Here is a 20,735-nt window from a genome sequence, read left to right on the forward strand (position 1 = left end):
CTAAAAGAAACGTAAAAGCAGAGATTCGAAATACACTTTCTTTTATTTCTTTTACAATGGTAAAATATTTCGATATTTTTCGTAATTTCGTTTGACCCTTGTCAGAACTTTGAAAGTACCTTCTAAAGTTTTTTCTATTCTCAAGGGTACCAAATCTCATTGATCCTGTAACTATAACACTTTGTGAAAGTAAAATTGAAGAGGAAAATATCATTGATCATCTCCTGGCTCTGTTATCTCGCTTATGCAAATCATAAGTTCTACCTCTACCTCAGTTTTGAACGATGGGCGAATATATTTCAATAATTTAACAGGAACGTTTTACGTTAGAAATTATTCTAGAAAATTCTAAAGATCATTTTTTCATAAGAATTGAGAGAGCAAAGGATCATCAATTTCATCTTTTACTATTATAAAAGAAGACTTAACCTTTGCTTCGTCCGCGATAGCATATCCAAAGTTTCATACGCGATGTTATCGATTTCGAGATCAAAGAACATCCAAGAATCTGGGCAAATTGATTGTGAAATATTTTTATCAAGCATTGTTTAGTCTATTCTGAATTAATATTGGAAAGAACGCGCGGTCTGTTTATTTTACGACTTCAGTTAATTCAACTGGAATTATGAGATAATTTTTTATGGCTTGGAACAGTTATGATTGCTTTCTTTGTTTCATGAAACCACGAAATCGTACAAATTAATTAAATTAAACGCAATGTCTTCTCTCTTAAATTCAATCAAATAATGAAGCAAGTTTTAATTGCTTCATTGCAGCAATTGTGAAAATACGTAAATACGTATTTCATTTCAGACTAATTAGTACGAAATATTAATACAGTGCTGCGACTTGATTTCTCTTCAAAGAAATTCTACCGAACAGAATCGACTTTCTACCTCTGCAGGAATTTTTTTGGAACACTTCGATCGAATCATAATTTTTAAAAAATTTGATGAAAGAAGTGGTATATTAGAAATTTAACACTAGGACTATCTAAAGGAGGTTAAAGTACAAAACTTGTAGCGAAAGAATTTATATAAAATCAGTATCAGTGTCTTCAAATTAATAAAGTTCCAGACAAAGTTAGAAAAGTGCATCGTTGTCGTAAATCCATAAAATTTTTACGAATTAATCATTTCAACTATTCTGATAATTCTACTGTTAAACTTTAGAACTATAGAAGTATCATTTTCATTTTGAACATTTCGGTAATATTTAATAAAATACCCTTAAAAAAATGTCGAATACGTTGGCTGAAAGCGGAGGAAAACGTAAAGCAAATGGACATGGAAGATGGACAAATCTGTGTACATCTAATCACAAGCGACAGTAGCTGGATCCATGGCTTGTAGCTTTCAAAATAAGATGCAGGCGTATACTTTCAAACAATAGAACTTTTTTCATTTTTCCCAAATTCTTTGTTCGATTCTCTTCTGTTTGTACCACCAACGAATCATGAATAAAATTTCGAATATATAAAAAATTTCTAGACAAGCAGAAGACAAATAGAATAAAGCATTTGCTATAACGAAACCAGTTATATGATACGTCGTAAAAAGCATCCATTAAAAGGAAACCAGCACGAGGAACAGAACCAATCTTCTGTATGCCGTCGAACATTCACAGGACTCCACAAAGGGCAACACAGAACATGGATCTTGGTTCTCATTTCCCTAGTTATATCCGGCGGGTACAACTGCTTGAAGAAACGATGCTTGACGATTCTGAATACTGCATTCTTACGACTGACGAGATCGGTTCCGCGTTTTCATCACACTCGAAAAGATCACTTTGTACGGAATGAAAAAGTTGTCTCGCCGTCATTGCCATTGCATAGGAAGAGTAGATTGCATGTATGCTCACGAATACCTATGTAGATTTAGCGATTCGCTAATGACGACAAGTTTGCAATTTCTGCTTACAGAATTTTATTTGGTTCTTTCCTTATGTAGCTGAAAGATAATGGATTCTATTGCGTAGAAATTCTACAGTGAGCTGCTTATATCTTATAAGGGTTTTCACCATGATGCAACGCTCGTTTCAAAAGCGTTAAACCTTATTCAGGATTAACACTGAAAAAGAAATTATTTTCAAATAAATTGACTTATCGATACTGATAATATTCGGTAATACTACAATGTGGCAAAGTGATCATTGTGAAAGTGATGATACTGAAAATGTGATATATCGTATGTATATTGGAAATTTTTATATGGTTAAAATAATCGATCAAATATATCATTATCGGTTATTTAATAGTCAAATATTTTACAATAAGACGATTTAAATTTACTTCACGCCATTCGAAGGGAAGAGAAGTCGAATATCGACTAAAATACAATTGATGGGTCAAAAGTCACGGCAGTCTAGTAAGTGCTAGGAACATTATTGTAAATATTTGTAAATATTGTAATTGTAAATATTTGTAAATATTGTAAATATTTGTAAATAATCCTATTTGACATCCCCCCGCCCCATCCCTCTCATCCTCCCCTCCCCAAAGTTACACAGCACCCAAAAAGCAAGCTACCGAAGCGTCCTGTTTTGCGACCAAATTTTCAGGACAGAAAAAACAAATAAAAACAAAATCACATAGAAGCTCGGCTCCCCCAGCGGCTTAAACCCAAAAATTATATTAAACACGAAAAATGTAAAGCACCGACACATATTATAGCATGGCTACGTCGTACCGTTGCGTATCGGTATTTTTGCCTAAAACATCAATACAAAAATTCACCGTTTATTGTGAATACCAAAATGTATTTAAAATTGTATCTTGGGTTTAATAAACATCTTTAAATAAAAAATAAAAAAAGTGCCAGGAACATTAAAATGAAATCGACAGGCGAGTGTCATACGAACAGAAAATTATTTGATTTATTTTCTTCTTTTGCATTGTAATATGAATGTCAAATATGATTCGTATTATCAAATGATAAAAGTAACATTATATTTTAAATATAGTTTCATTTTTGAAAATTTACCAGTTTGCCTATGATATACTTTTACGAACCGAAATATTTCCATTTCCATTTGTTTCTGCAATTTGTAGTAATTCGCATCACTTGTTATTACTTTGCTGGCTTTCCTTCCCCTGGGAATTAAAGATGGGAATGTAATGAAGATAATTTGAAACTGAAATCGTTCTCGGTAAATCACGGGAAACGAGGTGCAATATTACTTGGAAATTCCTTAACCGATACAACTTAGAAACGACAATTTCCCTACCAACCTACACAAATAATAATAAATTCATCCTATGATACATAATTAGTCCAAATAAAACATATATTCTCCAATAAATCGCATCGTTTTAATAGAATCTTTCCTTTCTCCCGTAAAATTGAAAAAATAAAATTTATTATCTCAATTAATAAAATTAATCAGTAATTAAATATATAATATAATTCACGATTAAATCAAATTAAATTTTGTTAAAAACATTTAACCATTCCTAATAATTTTAAAACTTTCCAATAATATCGTACTCTGATCAAGGTGTATTCCTAATTGTTGGACAGTAAATGTTTTATCACAGAGGGTGAGAAATTTCGTGCGTATCCTTCCACAACGTTGACTAACATTACGGTTTCATTAATATAAAAATATTGATCGTAAATATTGACGCAAGTTGGTTTCATTTTCTGAATGAAAAATTTGCATTTATATTAAAACTTCACTTTAAAAATTGAACTTCGCATAGAACAACAATTTATTATTGTTTTCTGTTTTAAAAATATATTTTAATTTTCTCGTAAAAATTTGACAAGTATAAAAGTGGCTAGTAAACGAGAATTTAAATAATTTTTAAAGTTAATTATTTATATTCAAGGGGAACAAAAATTTCGAAAACGATTCTCGTACATATTTTAGCTTTCAACGAAATGAAATCGTGGGGCGATCAATGTCATCGTATTTCATCCTTATTACTCGGGATCTTACTGAAGTGAACATTCAAGACTTTCATAATCCTACTCCAAGATAAGTACATTGAGAGCCCCACTTTCGCTAAAATGGGAGGATAAGAAATTTGGAACTAGATACAGAGTGAAGAACCATCATCACGATACTCAAGAGGGGAGCGAGTCGCTGATAACAATCTCACTACTGAGATATACTCGAAATAGCCTGATTACTGGATCCATCGTTTATTATTTATCTTCCATGTGTTTCTAGAACGGAGGGATGAATAAAGTTTAAAATTGTATATGGTAATATGAAACTGTAAAAATTGATTTTGACACTTATTTGCTATAAAATCATTTTACTTTTGAAATTTCATTGAACATTTCAAATTGTATTTGAAGGTTCCACTCGACCATGAAAATTCTTTACTGTAAGTTTTAAATTGTGGATTGAAATTTGAAAACCTAAAGCTAAACCCAAATTTATTAAACTAAGTGGCATATTAATGACGTTAGTCTTAGGCGAATCCAAAAAAAAAAATGTGTAACTCAAAGGAATATTACAGATCAATGGCTGCTAATATAACAGAATATAATATCACATAATTGTTAAATTTAAAAAAAATATTTTAAACAGAAATATCTTGTTTAAAAATTTTGTAGAACCCAACTATGTTGCGCCAAGTGGCCGGAAATTCACCTTCAACGAGCTTCAAAACTACCGGTAAGGTAGAATGTTTGAAATTAGGATCGTTTACGCTCGGAATTAATCGAATGCAAAGTGAAGGAAGGTTGTCTGCACTTCAAAAAGCTTCATGGATATCTACCTTACCAACAGAGATAAAACAACATTCCCCTTGCAAGATACAAAAATCGATTCGAAAAAATAAACTAGAGAGCAGGAAATACCTTCCGCTTCCAACGGTTGATAAATCGCTTCCGTTTGATAAAAGAAATTATCCTTGATATCGTCAACCGACAATAACGATTGCTATCAGGAATGTTATTGGGAATACTAGTTATCACTCAAAAAGCACTTGAAAGGAATGTAAGTCTGATTGATTATTTCTAATAGATTCGACATAATCATGAAAATAGCTATGCGTATTGACCGAACGTTTCACATCTACAAATAGAATAATATCGCACTGTATAACAATCAGTGAACCAGCGCATTACTCATCTAAAATAGCCTCTACATTCTACACTCTACGCTCTAAACTCTACGTTTTATACTCTAGATAATGAGATTTATCTCGAGACGAGGTATCATGCGAACTGAATTCTATATCATAATACCTATTCACAATCAATAGCTTTGATGCAGTGAAATATGAAAAAAATGTTTTGAAAAATGTTTTTATCTTCTCTGTACTAAATTCGAGTACTGATTAAATTTTTAATAACTGTATATTGTTTCCTAACGACGAAAAGTCAGAAAATTAACGAAACTGGACATGTATCTTTCCTGCATAATCTTCAGCTGTGAATAGGTACCACATGAGGTCTCGTTCGAGATAAATCTCATCGTGTGAGGTCTGCTTTACCTCCATGTCATCTCAAATGATGTCTCAAAAAATGCCACCTTCTTATACGAATACATTGTATTGACAGAGAATAGTTGATGAATGAGAAGTTGTAGAAGCAACAAATTTCTTCACATTATCTTTGAAAAACGAGACTGGATAATTAGCCTTTTCTGTCACAACGATCGATACACTTCCACTGGCTTTTTATACCGGACGTTTTTCTGGGTCGCGTGCCTCTTTGTGCAGCGTGGAAAAACTCTTGTTTAAGAACACGTGCATTCATCGAAGAGCAATCGACTAAATATAAACATCTATTACGGCTGAATCACAGTTTATCAAGTGCTATAGAGCTAACGATATTATGGCAACAAAATGCGGAAGGTATAGCTGACGTTGTGTAAATTCTTTGGGATATTTACATCATGAAACTTCTATGTAAAGATTTGTCATTTAGGTAGAACATGTACTCAAAGACGTGTATGTATTTGAGTACTTTGCCTAACGTCAAAGCTTTCGACTGCATCTAACGCCGAATAGTGTCACAGCCATATTTTACATGAAAGCTTCTCAGAATATACACTCACATTTTATATGAAATCTTTCCAGAATATACACAGATTTATTCACTGTGGAAAATTATCGCGAATATGAAATTTTTGAAATTTCATTAAAATTATAGTAAAACAATTTGACAATTCTAACTGTATTAGTAAAATTTTGAACCAATCTGAAAATCTATTATATGTATATGATGACAAAATGGAATAAGAAGGAGCCTGTTGCGTAACTGGATTCGTTTATCGATTCCCAAACGGTACATGTGCAGGACATTACTATCACTGTTTGACACCAACAGTCACTCAACCTTGACAGGAACTATGAACTCGTTTGTTCGATCTAGAACTTCGTTCAACCGCGAAAGCTGGTTCAGCGTATAATTCGGTACTTACCCGTATCTAATTTACTCATTTAGGAAACCAAAATTGGTAACAAGTAGATATTGCGAAACTACTAACAAAATTATCAAAGATACGTATATGTCGTAAATTCTGTTTGAAATGCGTTAATTACGAAATATTTACTAATTAGAATATACTCGATGCGAATAACTTTCTAAATAACAAGATTTATCAGCATTTTTACACGTGTATTAAGTCAATCGTAGGAAGAAATATTTTCTTAATTTTAAGGTTGCTGGTTGGTTAAATTAAATGTTTAAATAAGTACAGAAAATAAGTAGATTGCAAATTCGTATATATCTATGAAAAATCTATGAGAGATCTCTGCATAGGTTTGCTTTCTTTGGTATTTTTAAAAACTTGAGTCTGCATAACTATCCTCTGTATGAAAATAATTCACAGTAAAAATAATGTTAATAGGACCTTCGCACGTTAGGTAGGTTCGAATTGCAATAAAGATATTTCTTTAAAGATATGTGTTTGAAAAGCTACGCTTTGGAACTGTGATTTTAAAATAGAGAAAACCGGTTTGCATACCTTCCATATCATTACATTGAGAATCAAATGGCGTTAAACAGAGATTGCGGTTATAAACATAAAAGTATTGTAATGAAACTGTTATTTTGCGTTTCGGTAATTTAAATCCAAATAATGGGGTATACGAGGATACAATCTTACTGCGTACGCGTAATAAAGACCATGGTAATAAAAACTTATGAACTATGAACTGTATCAAATGGTATAACTTACACCTAGCAACTCGCTTTTTCACAAGATTTGTTTGCCTTTCTAATGCGATTCACGAAACCAAAATCCTCATTGAGTTTAATAAAATATTAAAGTTCAAAGAAAGGAAAGATATAAAAGCTTTTCATATTCACTTCATATGTACATAGATTAAAAATTTAACATATTCATCTATTATGGATTATGGAATAGATGCATCAGACTCTTTTCCACACGACTACCAATTTTTATAATGTTACAATTAAGGTTTATGGATATTCTCATTTAACCGCTTCCTTCTATGCAGATTATATTTTTATGTGAAATTATTCATTCTACACTTTTTGATAATCTATCGTTATATAGACTAAAATTTAATTACTTACTTAATATAGGAATCACGACCTTTGAATTATCACTTACCTGAAACAAACAATTAAATACTACATAAATATGAATGAATAGTACTTAAATGTATGGTTGCTTCATTACTTCAAATCATTATATCGTTTCATTATTTCTTTTATTCGTTTTGTTATTACGTTATCTCATTATATCAAACAATGTAATTAACATCATTTCATAATATTGATGTTAGCTATATATCTAACATATATAAGTATTTCATGTATATATCAATCTATACATATGTAAATATACATATACATGTTGTTATAAACTTTAATATAATGTGACATATTATCTCTGACACTTCTTAAAAAATTACGAAACTGTGCTTCAGTCCTTTCTCAAATATTTTATACAATGTTTATTGTTGACACTACTCTATCATTAAAACATTTCTCTCGATGTATTAAACAAAATTTCATTTCTAATTTTAGTAAAAAAAGAAAAGAATACAATATAAAAACAAACTAGAACGAAGTGAAGAAGGATAATATTTTTGCGTTTCATTGAATGCCTAATATAAAAAAAATTGAAGCTAGAAAGCTTTAGAAAACAAAAACCATTATCGTCAGTTTTCAGCCAACTGTAATGCATCACACAATGATAACTAGGTTGAATCCGAGAGAAAGAAAGAAATATCGGCTTTAGGTATAACGTAGCACGCAGCAAATCGCTAACATTCCAGGTCAACTATTCCATAAAAAAGCTGCATCGATTTTTTCAAATGTTAGAATACGCACAACCCGAGAACTACAATATTTGAATAATAAATTGGACTCTACAAACGACAAACAAAAGTCTGAAACAATGCATAATAAATAAAATAATACATTGGAATTGAATTTTTGGATAATCGAATAATTTTGACACACGATAGATTATTTATTTAGAATTAGATCTATTATATAGCGAATTAGGCAAGAAATACTTCTCAAGTTGACCAATAACTTTTATGAAACTACACTCGATACATTAGTAAGCAATATATTAGCAATTATTGTATAAATAATTTCTAAACAAAATAGGAAGACTCTGGCATCACGTCTCACCAATGCACGATTCATTCTACTGTAGTCATGAGTAACCAACTGGCGCTCAATCAATTTATCGCTATCGTTAAATAATTTAGTATACCTATACACAAACAAATTATAAGAACTTATATCAACACCATGGTAAAAAAATGTAAATATTGATTATAATAGTAGAATAGTAGAATTTTTAGTAGAATCGTAAAATTTTGGTTATACCAGAACTAATCGTGACAAACGCTGTTCGCATAATTGAATGTTTAAATAATCATACGAGAAAATTTATTAACCTTATATAAGAAAATTATTTGTTTTCCATTTACATTATAACTATTAATGTCAAATAGGAACAAAAGATGTTATTCTGACAATTTTTAATTCGTTCCTCCAATGAAGCATTTATTCAACAATTTTATGCGGATGAAAACCATAACACAACACGATACAACGCAAAAACACGAATAAGGTATAAAAATTCTAATATGAAAGCTAACAAAAGAGAATGAAAAGGAAGAAAAGTAAAACGTAATGAAAAATTTAGTAGCACAATGACCTGTTTCGCTAGCTCAGGTTTATAACACGTGTTTCATCGCAACACGCAACAATTATCCTCAAATTTTCAGACACCGAACTATTGAAATGAATGTTTTAATAATCGTCGGTTCTGATTATCCCGGTTCTACTCTGAAATAATTCTTACGAAAATCACGAATTCATCAGAACGACTCTATACACCACTTTTTCCACTTTGTCGTTTCAACTGTAGAAGAGGCAATGTCAACATGGCTGTTATAGATGCACGAGAGGCAGCGAAATAACGTCCAGAATAATGGCTGCAGTCGTTAATCGTAATGGCACCGCATTGAAGTCTACTGAATGAGGCATAAAAAGGAATACAAAATCCGTAGGCGGACTCGAGATCGAGGATTAACATGAAAGAACCACCGGAATAGAATGTGGTCCTCGTTCTCCAGTCTGTAATAGTGAGGATCAGCCCTTTAGCCTTTTTCCAACCTTGTTCTTACCCGAAGTAAAAGGGATCGTGCAAGAATAACGGACTCAATCTCGCATAACATTGCATAACAAACTCACAGCTACCAATATATTCAAGCTTCGATAAAATTAAAGTATTTTATGCGACAGTTAAAACGTCAATTAACTTTTATCGAATACTAGTGCCGTAGTTTCCGAATCGGAGTTTTATCACGTTTTATACGTGACTTGTATATGACTTTTACGATAAAATTACAGTAGCATGTCGAGAGTGACATACGACCGATAAAGGCTGAGAATTTAAGGTTTTACTTCCGACGACAAAACAGTGGTCACACAACGCTTGATAAATATTAAAAAATTTAATACTATTTATAATACTATTTCTATTATAATACCTAGACTGTAAATGTTTATGCAAATTCATGTATTTATAAATATATCTCAAAAAATGAAATCTAGATAATCTTTCAAGCTTCGCAAAAATATAATAATGATAGTCGTTACAACGCTAATAAAATTTCAAAATGTTCCATATAACACAAAAATTATAATTTCTACAAATGTTCGGATACCTTCGTGAGCTATACTAATCTCGAGGGATCTAGAAGTTTGGACCAACTGTTCTTGCGAATCCTCATGATCCGAATCCGATATTCGTTGACATATGTTTAATGTCTCTGGTCTCGAGATATCATTGCGAGATTATTCTTGTTGATTTATATGTCTTTCGTATGGAACGAGCTTCATACTCGTAATTGATACAACATCGATTTCTCCACCCATATGTACCTGCATGGACCGAAGTTTGATTCTGTATTTTGATACGATCCCTATCATGGATTTACATTCCTCTGGTGATCTGTAATGATAATCAACAGTAGGTATATATATGATGCAACGCGTATCCTACAACTCTCAGCGTTCCAGAGATACGTTCCGTGTATTACAGTTACTATGAAATTTTCGTTACCATAAAATGGACTAAATTTCTGTTTGTTTCGTTAAACTTTTCAGAAAAATCTCTAACATTTCTCCTATGCTATTGTCTTTTATCCTAATATCTCATATAGTCGGAGTTAGTTATTATATCTCTAAACGTTACGACAATCACTTTTATAAATTTGGATAAGAATTTCCAATTTACTTATAATATACTATAAAGTATTAAATAGAAAAATTGGTTACGATGTATCGAGTGAGTGTCGTAATGGTGCATTTTTCAAAAACATTTTATGTATAATTTGCTACGTTCGTTTATATTTTAGCGATTTCCATTAGAATGGTAATTTGAAATGTGTAGTTATTATGCACATTGGCAGGAACACATTGGAGAATGCAGCGACAAATTGGGACATTCACGATTTTCTATTTGTCTCGACTGGCAAATTCAACTCTCCTGTTGAATTCTCTCACTATACAGACAATCCAGGTGAAATAGGCTAGCGTCAAAGTAAACATGACCTTTGCACATGAATACCCTCACATTTTCGAAGAAAACGATGTGACACAAATATTCATACTGAGCAGTCGTATTCACTCGAATTAATTTTAACGACACCTTTCATTTAACGAATATAATATACACTTGAACTTCATGTCATGTATGAACATAAAACACGCAGGAAATAGGAAGAAATTTAAATATAAAAGTGAAAACGAAGAGTATTAAAATTCGATCCTCGATATTCTAATAAAATTAGAAATGTTATAATGTCTGATATGCTTTCTTTCAAAGCCTTTCGTAAATTATGTAAATAACACTACATTCTTCTATCTTTTATTGAAATATAAATGCTACACAAATACATTCAAAATCACGTTGTACTGTTCCTTGTTGATAAATATAAATGATTCTGTGACAAAGTGCACTTTTAGTTGCTCTATTTATGTCGTATACACAAAATTCGACAAGTGTATGTGGATTTCTATAGCTGACTATATTTCGAATAATTATTTCATACAATTACATACAGTTACGAATATACTACTTTAATTTACTACTTTGTGTTTTACCAATAAACGTTTAATCCCGTCAACTAAAACTCCCACAAAATTACTAAAGCGCGGTTAATCATGAGTCATAAGGTACGTTAACAAGGACGGATTTATGGTAATAACCAACGTGGAAAACTAAGATGTCCTGTTTCACATTTTCTCCATAAAGCAATTTGTAAACTAAAGCCCCTCTAATGTACGACGTAAATGTAATATGGAAATCTTGTACGATATAGAAACAATGACATTTAATAGATACCACATAACGTACTACATAACAGCGGATATTCAACTAAAATAATGGCAGATAATCATATTGTGTTTCAATATATTTTCATAGATATTCTTCGTCCATGTTTTGTTACAGCTTCCATAAAGAGAAATCACGTTAAAGCATATTTATAGGAGCATTTATTTATAATTATAACGTTCCCTCGACTCGCCTATAAAGTATAATTATCCATAAATCGTTCATTGACGATGCATGAACGTAAAGATTAGCGAAGGAATTTTCGATGTCACAGGAACTTCGTAAAAAGGTGTATCACTTTGTCAGGGACCGTACTCGACTTTATAGCAGTTTGGCTGGTATAAAAGAAAAGGAACAAAGTGGGCAACCGGGCCATTCGGAAAGAAGTACCATTAATATTTCATTCTGAAAAAATATGACAAAGTGCACTTTCGAAATGCACACGCTTTGCGTGAAACAGTGGTACTAGAACTTAAAAGTTCTAAAAGCGTCTCACGTTGCAGACATACAAAAATACGGGAAGGATAAGAGAGTTGATCCTTTCGTTTTAGGCGGATCTTCGCCAAAGCCTTTTAAGAGGTAAAGTAAAATTCAGGCCTGGGCTAAGGAAAATTAGTTTTCAGACGAAATTGAAGCTGTAGCTGCTGAATATATATTTTAAACATTTCTATATAAAATCATTTCAAGAATGAATATTTGTCAAATTTTCTATTCCGTGTTTCTAGATTAACTTCAATTTGTAATATAATGGTGTGTTTTCCTAAGGTTCGTACAATAATATAATAGGATTTAATAAACAGTAGCTTTAAGTTAAAATATCTATATAAAATATGAAAATCAAAAAATGTTTATATCATCTAAACTAAATTTATGAATTTAAATGTTTGATATCCCATAACTAGTTGTGTCGATATTACTATTTCAAAAAGAATAACAATTTACAGACTATAGAGATATGATCCATAAATGGAAAAAGAAACACTATAGATATCAAAAGGAGTGCAAAGTCTGTTTAAATTTTTTATATAATTTCTGTTGAAAGAAATACGTTATATACGTATGAGATTATATTGGAATTTTCCTATTATCGAATGGTTTCGCACTTTAACATTAATACATACTCCAAACTTTCCACGTACAAAATTTTTCCTTTTCTTATTCTACGTATGGTAAATTCCAACGTTAGCTGGTAGCTTTAAAGTACACACAAACACACACCTCACATAGCGCTTACAAGCGTTCAAGAACTTTCACAACATTCCTTGAAAGTAAATTTATGTATCTTCACGCGCGATGCTAGTTTAACGAATATAACGTTAAAAAGGGAAATAAGAGAAAAGCGTGTTGTGCAAAGCTCTTGAATAGCGTTACGTTAAAAATAAAGGTGATGCAAATTTAAATTATTTCATCCTTGTATTGACGAAAATCCTGGAAAATACATGCTCTTGCTCAAATATTTGGAGCATGTCTTAATTTCAAAAGAAATTACTTTCTTCTATGAAAGATATTTTATTCGTAATTTTATTCGTAACATTATCTTTTCGTTGCATTACGCTTATGTATTAATTATACAACGCGATTCAGTAATATCAGGAAAGATACTGTCATATGAAACAATTTTATTCTATATTTGTCTCGCCGATCGTATCATTATTACCACGGAACATCCTGTATTTAAAAATGAAAGCCATAATGTTCTTATTTCTCAGAGAAACATACGTTCAAACGGCGAAGGGTGATCCAAACTTTTGAACGAGAGTCTACGTTCAGAAAATAATGACGACAACGATATAAATTCATAGTATCAAGAAATGCCTATATGGCAATAAATCCCAAGCTACTTTCTTTACGCAATAAATTTCCCTTAGAAATTCTGATATTAAGTCCGTGTGACACTACATGAAATGTGTGTCGACCTTTTTCCAGCTTAATGGAAGCTTCGAAATCTCTAATTGACATTTCTCGATATTACCGAACCAGGGTCGCTATTGGTTTTCGATGCGTTGACAGTAAAACACTTTTGGTTAGTCCCTGAAACGACCACTGATAATTAAAGACCGAAGCTTAGCAAACGTATACAAGGAGTTGTTTTAGGGTTAGGTATCGGCTGGTTTATTTAATGGAATATACTTTTTTTTTCGTTCGCACGATATAGGCTATCTTGTATATACGAATTTATATGATAGAAGAGCTAATAAATAGAAGGGAGAATAATGTTTATGTGTACCTGGCAATAAATAAATTGCCAGTTTTGGTTTAGTTTAACAAAATGTCAGCGAAAGATATAACACACGTCAACATAAAAGAATAAAAAATAATAGACATATTTCAATGTCATTGAGCGTATATGTTTCATCTGTAACCACTCAAAAACATACAGAAAATGAAAAGCAAATGTCGCAGTTTGCGTAGATACAGCAACATGTAAGTTAAATTCAGCAAAATTGGATGAAACGCGTATTGCAACACTAAGCTGTTGAAGCGGGACATTTTAGTCCTATGTAGTCCTATGTAAATTCTTCTTCCTTCTCACTTTTTTATATATTAGTTTCTATATTACAATTTCGACGATTCATCCATGTTATTGCATTACGTTATAGTTCCCATTTGAATAATATTGTTAAATAAATGTTATATTGCCAAAAGTTGTTAGAATGTTTATTATATTTTTCATTCATATGCATGTTTTGCTACTTTTATAATGAGAAATGAATAATTCAGATGGTGATGTATGCATATAATATAATAATAATAATAATAATCATAATAATAATAATAATAATAATGCATGTTATAAAATTCAAACATTTTGTATATCACCAAAAAAAATTCAAACAAAGTGGTGATTTGTTTCTACAAAGTGTTACAACAAACATTGTACTTTAAATATTTTATATATTTTTACATGCTGTGTATAATGTATTAAATTTCCCATAAATGTATAAAAATCACAGTTAATTTGGATAATCAAAATCCTACTGTATTTCATATTTTATATAGTATGTACATGTATATAGTATGTATTATATACCATATATAATATATACCATATGTATAAATACCCATCTTATTTAGTTTTCTTTTCTTGCTTCATCATGCCCTCGACATGTTGATATATTGTCGTTGATCATAACGATACTAATATTTATATCTTATACGCAATTTATCTAGATAAGTGGGTGAAGTAAATAACTTATTTTTGCTAGAGAGCAGTAATTTACACAGGACGATCGCAATATTGCTTACGTATTTTTGTTTTATATTTTTCTTATTTCTACTATATCGATATTGATTTCGATATTAATAAACGACTTTAATACTAGTACAGTCTATCAGGGCCACAAGGTATATTATTTTATAATAGAACAATCAATTACTAAATCTGTATTTTAAAAAGAAACTGGCGTGACAATAGAGATATAAAAAGATATAGGTATAAAAATATAGGAGATATACAAAACACATATTGGTAGGTGAAGAATTCGTTAGCTTCTTTTTCGCTTTTGAAACAGTTTTAAAAGTGCAAAATAATATAAAAATATCAGATATCGATATTTAAATTTTTCTCTGCGTGGCATACGATACTTTTAACAGTTTTAGCTATGCATTCAAGCGTTTACTCCGAGCGTGAATTTGCAAAGCCAGAAAGCTGTACATTTTGAGCAGGTTGTTCCATTTCATTTTCACAGAGGAATTTTAAATGCGCAAGTTTTCTTTTATAATAATTCGCGGAATACGTAAAAGGAATAAGCCAAGGAGAAAAGTTGTGCATTAATGCTTACGACGTGCCTAACTTCCTACTTCCTGCGAAGATTGTAGGAAGGACGTTACTCAGAAGATATAAAAGTAGAACCTATTGGACATAATGTCACATAACTTACTAAGTATGTGAGAAATCTGAGAAAGTACTATCTTTTTAAAGGTTTACCCTGGCTAAAGGCTGGAAATTTATATAATTTATCTCAGTTAGAAAAATGTGTTATATAATTTCTTATACTCGTTTAAACCTACATTCGTTTGTTATATAGTTGCGCTAATAAGAAATTCCATGTGTGATTTTGTGTGTTTCATGTGCGATACGCGTCTAGACTATAAGCTCGTTGACCAAAAAAGTTTTACATCGTCTCACTGAACTTCTCAAATGGTTCGCTTCATGCTTCAAATATCAACGACCTACCTCTCATCGAGTTTGAACGACGATCTCGACAGATCACCCCATGCACTCATGCTTCTGCTGCGTCTCCTGCAGGAGGATTGAGGAGCGAGTAACCTTGAGCTGCTCCGTCTCCTGGTGGAGGCCAAATTCTCTGCCTGGAAGTAGACCCTCGGCGGATGCGTCTTCTGCTGTGCATTTGGCGGTGTGGAAGTAGGTGTGACGGCCGCCGAAGTATGGAGTTCCGGCAGTGCCTCGTAGTCCCATGCTCTAGCGCCCATCTCGAGTAAAGGAACCGACGAGGCAGCGTTTTGGCCTCGAAGAGGATCCCGAGGCTTACGCTGATGAAACAGGGCGAACAGTTGACGGAACGCCGACTCGTTCGCCCGATGTTCTTTCTTTCCTGGTGGAAGCTTCACTTTGTTGCGCGTGATCGTACAACTAGCGTACGAATCGATCTATGATGTCCCTCCGATAACATCATCCTCAAATTGCCACTCTCACATTGCGGACTACGTCATGGGAATATAATGCGTCCAAACGTCGTATTTCAATAAGTCGCGAATTACTTTCAAACAGTCAAACCGATCGCACAACTTGAAATCGTTTTCCATCATGATTAGCAGATTAATAAAATCACGATATAGAATCGAATATTGTAATTATTTGATTCTTTATTTTTGATCCTTTTTTACTTTCTGCTTTCCTCTGTTCCTTACGATAATTTATATTATGAATATTGATTTTGATTTTTTAATCCTCTTCTCCTTTTGCTTCTTTCTGTTCCTTAAAACGATTTATATTAGGAATTCTTTATGTTATGAATTTAATCACTTCGAAAGCAATTTGTACTCGCTTCGAGGTATCAATATAATTTCTAATCGATACGCTTGATGTATCAAACTCGATGATTGCCACCTTCGGTGGCGAAGCGTTACATCCTTAGGAACATATTATTCTTCCTTTGCAGGTCGTTGACAAAAGTTGGAATTATCTCTCGAAAACATTCTATCGTGCAAACGATCAAATAAATTGTTCTCCGACTGTAAAAGTTTGTCCGAATGCTTTCGAATTGGAGGAATTCGTTAATTGAATTTCTCTTAACTTCGCTGGAACGTGTAAACTATGTAACCTCTATATAATGTATGTTTACAATTAATTAATTAAGAGTTAAATATTGGCAATTAAGCGTGGGAAATTAATAACTATCCACTTTGAAATTTGCTTTATTAAACGTTTCGTAGAACGTTTGGATGAAACGTGAAATTACGCTTGGATTGAAAAATGCAAATTTTCGTTTAGAATCGATCGACAGAATCGTATTTTAGAAATTTCTCAGGGCTGGTGACCCCAGTTAACAAGTGCAGTATTCTTACAATATACTCTATGCCTTACAATCAAAATCATTACAACATTTCGATATATTTCTGTATATTCTCGACATAAATGCGATATCAATGTAAGGAAAATTGTTTAAAAATAGGTGCGAAATAACGTTTCGCATATATTGCATAACTATGCAACAGCTATTAACCAATCTAGCGTAACTATCAAATGTGAGCAACTTCAACAACAATCTCAAAAGTATCCTCTAAGTAATTCTATCATCTATGTTTAACAATAATCTTCAAAAATTTAACGAGTGTAGCAAGTCTGCTGAAAAAGGTTTCGTTCAACAGTTATCACCTTTTTAATTGATGTCAAATAACAGTCAATCTCGTGGTTATTGCCATTGTATCGATAAACATTATAATGCTGCATTAACAGTCGATGCACTGAAGCTACGCGATACATTCGATAAATACATTCTCATTATTCCCAATGATGCTAATTTCAGAGAATTCAAATGATCATTGTTATTTGTACAACGCATTGTCAGAACTCTTTTTGATCCATGTGCAAATGTGAATGCTTCCGCCAATGCTTGTTCGTTGTATCGACCAAAAGGAAACGTATCATAAACATATAATTAAACAAATTGCTTTAACGTTCTCAGAGGCGATTTAACTGATCGCTGTGGTTTTAACGACCAGCTTTCCATTCAACAAAAATAGGTAGCAGCTTCTTGTCACGGCAGACTTCTGATTGATCTAAACGAAGTCACGTGATGGTCAGTATCTAAGGTCATGATCATTGCAATATTATTTCATCATATTGTTCTTGATTGAAACATTCGATTGTATGGTGGGAACTATTATAAGCGTTTGATTAGAAATGTTGCGACAAGTTGCAAAGCGATCAGCTTTATATTGCCCACTAATCTCCTAGAAAGAGTATCGTTATGGCTTGCCGAGTACTGTGCGTGTTTCGAAATTATTTTTGATGTTACCTTCAGATTTCGTCCATAATGTAAATCTCTGAATGTACGTTAGCACAAACGTCATATGCTTCACGGATAAATAACGACCGTACACTTGAAAACAACACACGATATAGATTTTCCTTCTTTCGTAAACAACGAATAGTTATCAATTCGATGAATATTCACTGGAATGTTACTGTCTACTTCGTCTTCATCAATCTCCGTATTCCTCGTTTCATGAACGAACCGCGCATTGTTGGATTTGATCGATACGAGATTATAAGTATAAGAAAAAATTCTATGGAACGTTTTCAAGGTAACCACTGATGAATATTAAATCGACGTTCATCGTCGTCGAACGTTAATAATTTTCACAGCCTCGATTGCCATTGGCGAAGAAACGGAGAATCAGCTGATCAGGGCTCATGAGGAAATTTCACGGAACATTTAACCGCTGACAAATATCACCCGGTATTTTCAATATCGCGGTAATGTGGCGCATTTTCCTCCAGCGAAATCCAGAGACAAGTGTCTAAGATCGAGATACCGTGGTTGAACCAGTGAGACATATCGACATGTTACATACTGCATCGGCCTTGACATAACACGAAAGTTACGACATCCCCATAGATTGTCTGAATTACATCCACACACACGACAAAAATATTTTTCCCTCTTACAAAGATCGAACAGTTTCTCAAGGAGATACGTAAAATAACGAAGTTGTACTTGATACCACGTTCAATGGTATGAAAGACTCGTGTTGATGCGATTCATGAGAATCGAAACGTATGAGAATTTTGGTGAATGGAAATGGCGGATCGCAAACCGCTTGGACAAGACACATCAGTCCCGATAACATATCACTGTGGATTGTGTCAGGTTGTCCTCCAGCTCACTGGTTTTTCACTGTCGAGGAGCCAGCTCGCAGCTCACCACCCCGTACTGCGGTACATCGTAGCGGTTTTCTCTCGTGCTCAACCACCCCTTACTCTCTCCTCTCCGATCACCAACATTCGCCCCACTCTTTTCCTGCCTCCTTCTTCAACGTCATGATCCTTCTCCCTTTCTCTCCTTCATTCCGCTTCTCTCTCACTTTGTCCACTCAACTTACTCGCTTTCTCCTGTTCGATGGCTTCCTCTCCATCTCGCTTCCGACAAAACGGCACACATGCACGTGGCGCCGCCGTTGTCAAGGCGACTGCGCTGCACGAGATGCTTCTACTGTACGTACGTTTTTGTGTCATCATCATTTACTTACGCGAGATCCTTCTTATCAACTTTGACGTCGCATCGATGTTTGTGATAAATAATCCTGCTTAGGTTGAATGAATCGTGCCTGAGCATATCTTGGGGCCAAAGTGTCACTTATATCGATGTTATTATGGTATACTAGATCGTAATACGAGCTTCAGAACGAGTTCATATTTCGAACTTATGTTACATTAAGGATTCTTCGAAACTCATAAAAGTGCTATATGATTTACATATGATTATTTTATAATATCTTCATAAATAACACGTGTCTCTCGACGAATGGGTGAACTTTACTTCCTGAAGTAATAAAATGTAATTTATGCTTTAAATTACATGGGATAATTATCTTCGTATATTATCAAAGTATGATAAAGGTGTATATAGCCAGTAAAGGCAGTCACTGTTACATAATTCGATAGAAAAGATAGAAATGTTTCTTTTTTATCTTTTCTGTTTTCTTCTTTCAAGATCGTCGTTAAAATTGTCATTTTTTCATTAAAGATTTTCTTAAAAGTTGTCTAAAACGGTACTTTCACCCAATAATGTCGTCCCGATAGTTTTAAACGAACCAGTATAAATTCGTACCAGATTAAATTCTGTAACGTCGAAGGTTATACGCAGTGAGAGCGAAATTATTTGGGAATAACACAGCCGGATGAATGGACAACCGGAGTACAGCATCGATTCGCGCCGGGAAAAGCTGAATTTGCGTATCAAGCCTGCGCACTGATGACTAACGTAACGCGGAAAACTCGGACTTTCAATACGCCACGTGGTTCACCTCTCGAGATATTCAACTTTCGCATGACTTAAAATAAAGTTACGAAAGTATGTATGTAAGGTTGATTTAACAACAAAAGTGGTTAGTTTATAAAGTGTAAGGGAAATACAATAGCTTTTTAAACTAAAATCTGTCATTTAAGATCTGATATTACACTGGAAGAATAAAATGGATATTTCGTGATCAGAAATTGTTGACTGTTGGGGACATGTACGATAATTTAACAAGTGATATTAGTAAATTAATAAGTTAAAAATTATTTATCGTCTTTTTACCGTTTTTTTTACCGTTAAATAATATTTCGTTAAATAAAATATTCAGGTAACTTGCAATTTGAAAAAATTATTGTACAGTTTCTTTTGCCTTTAATATCAAGCTTGTTATTGTTATAAAAAGATATTTATTAATATTGGTAATATTGTTAACTTGTACTGTAAAAGCAA

General features: G+C 32.8%; 1 protein-coding gene across 1 annotated transcript in view; it reads right to left on the reverse strand.

Moving 5' to 3' along the window:
• The window catches only part of SLO2 (slowpoke 2), a 186,866-nt gene extending 169,448 nt beyond the window's left edge, over nt 1-17,418 (reverse strand). The window contains exon 1 of the mRNA XM_033336237.2: nt 15,977-17,418. Within this exon, the coding sequence (XP_033192128.2) occupies nt 15,977-16,233 (257 nt within the window). The 5' untranslated portion in view covers nt 16,234-17,418. The remainder of the gene's footprint in view (nt 1-15,976) is intronic.
• Nucleotides 17,419-20,735: the final 3,317 nt, after the last annotated feature.

This window comes from Bombus vancouverensis, chromosome 2 (assembly GCF_051014615.1).
Source record: "Bombus vancouverensis nearcticus chromosome 2, iyBomVanc1_principal, whole genome shotgun sequence".
In the NCBI taxonomy this organism is placed as follows: domain Eukaryota; kingdom Metazoa; phylum Arthropoda; class Insecta; order Hymenoptera; family Apidae; genus Bombus; species Bombus vancouverensis.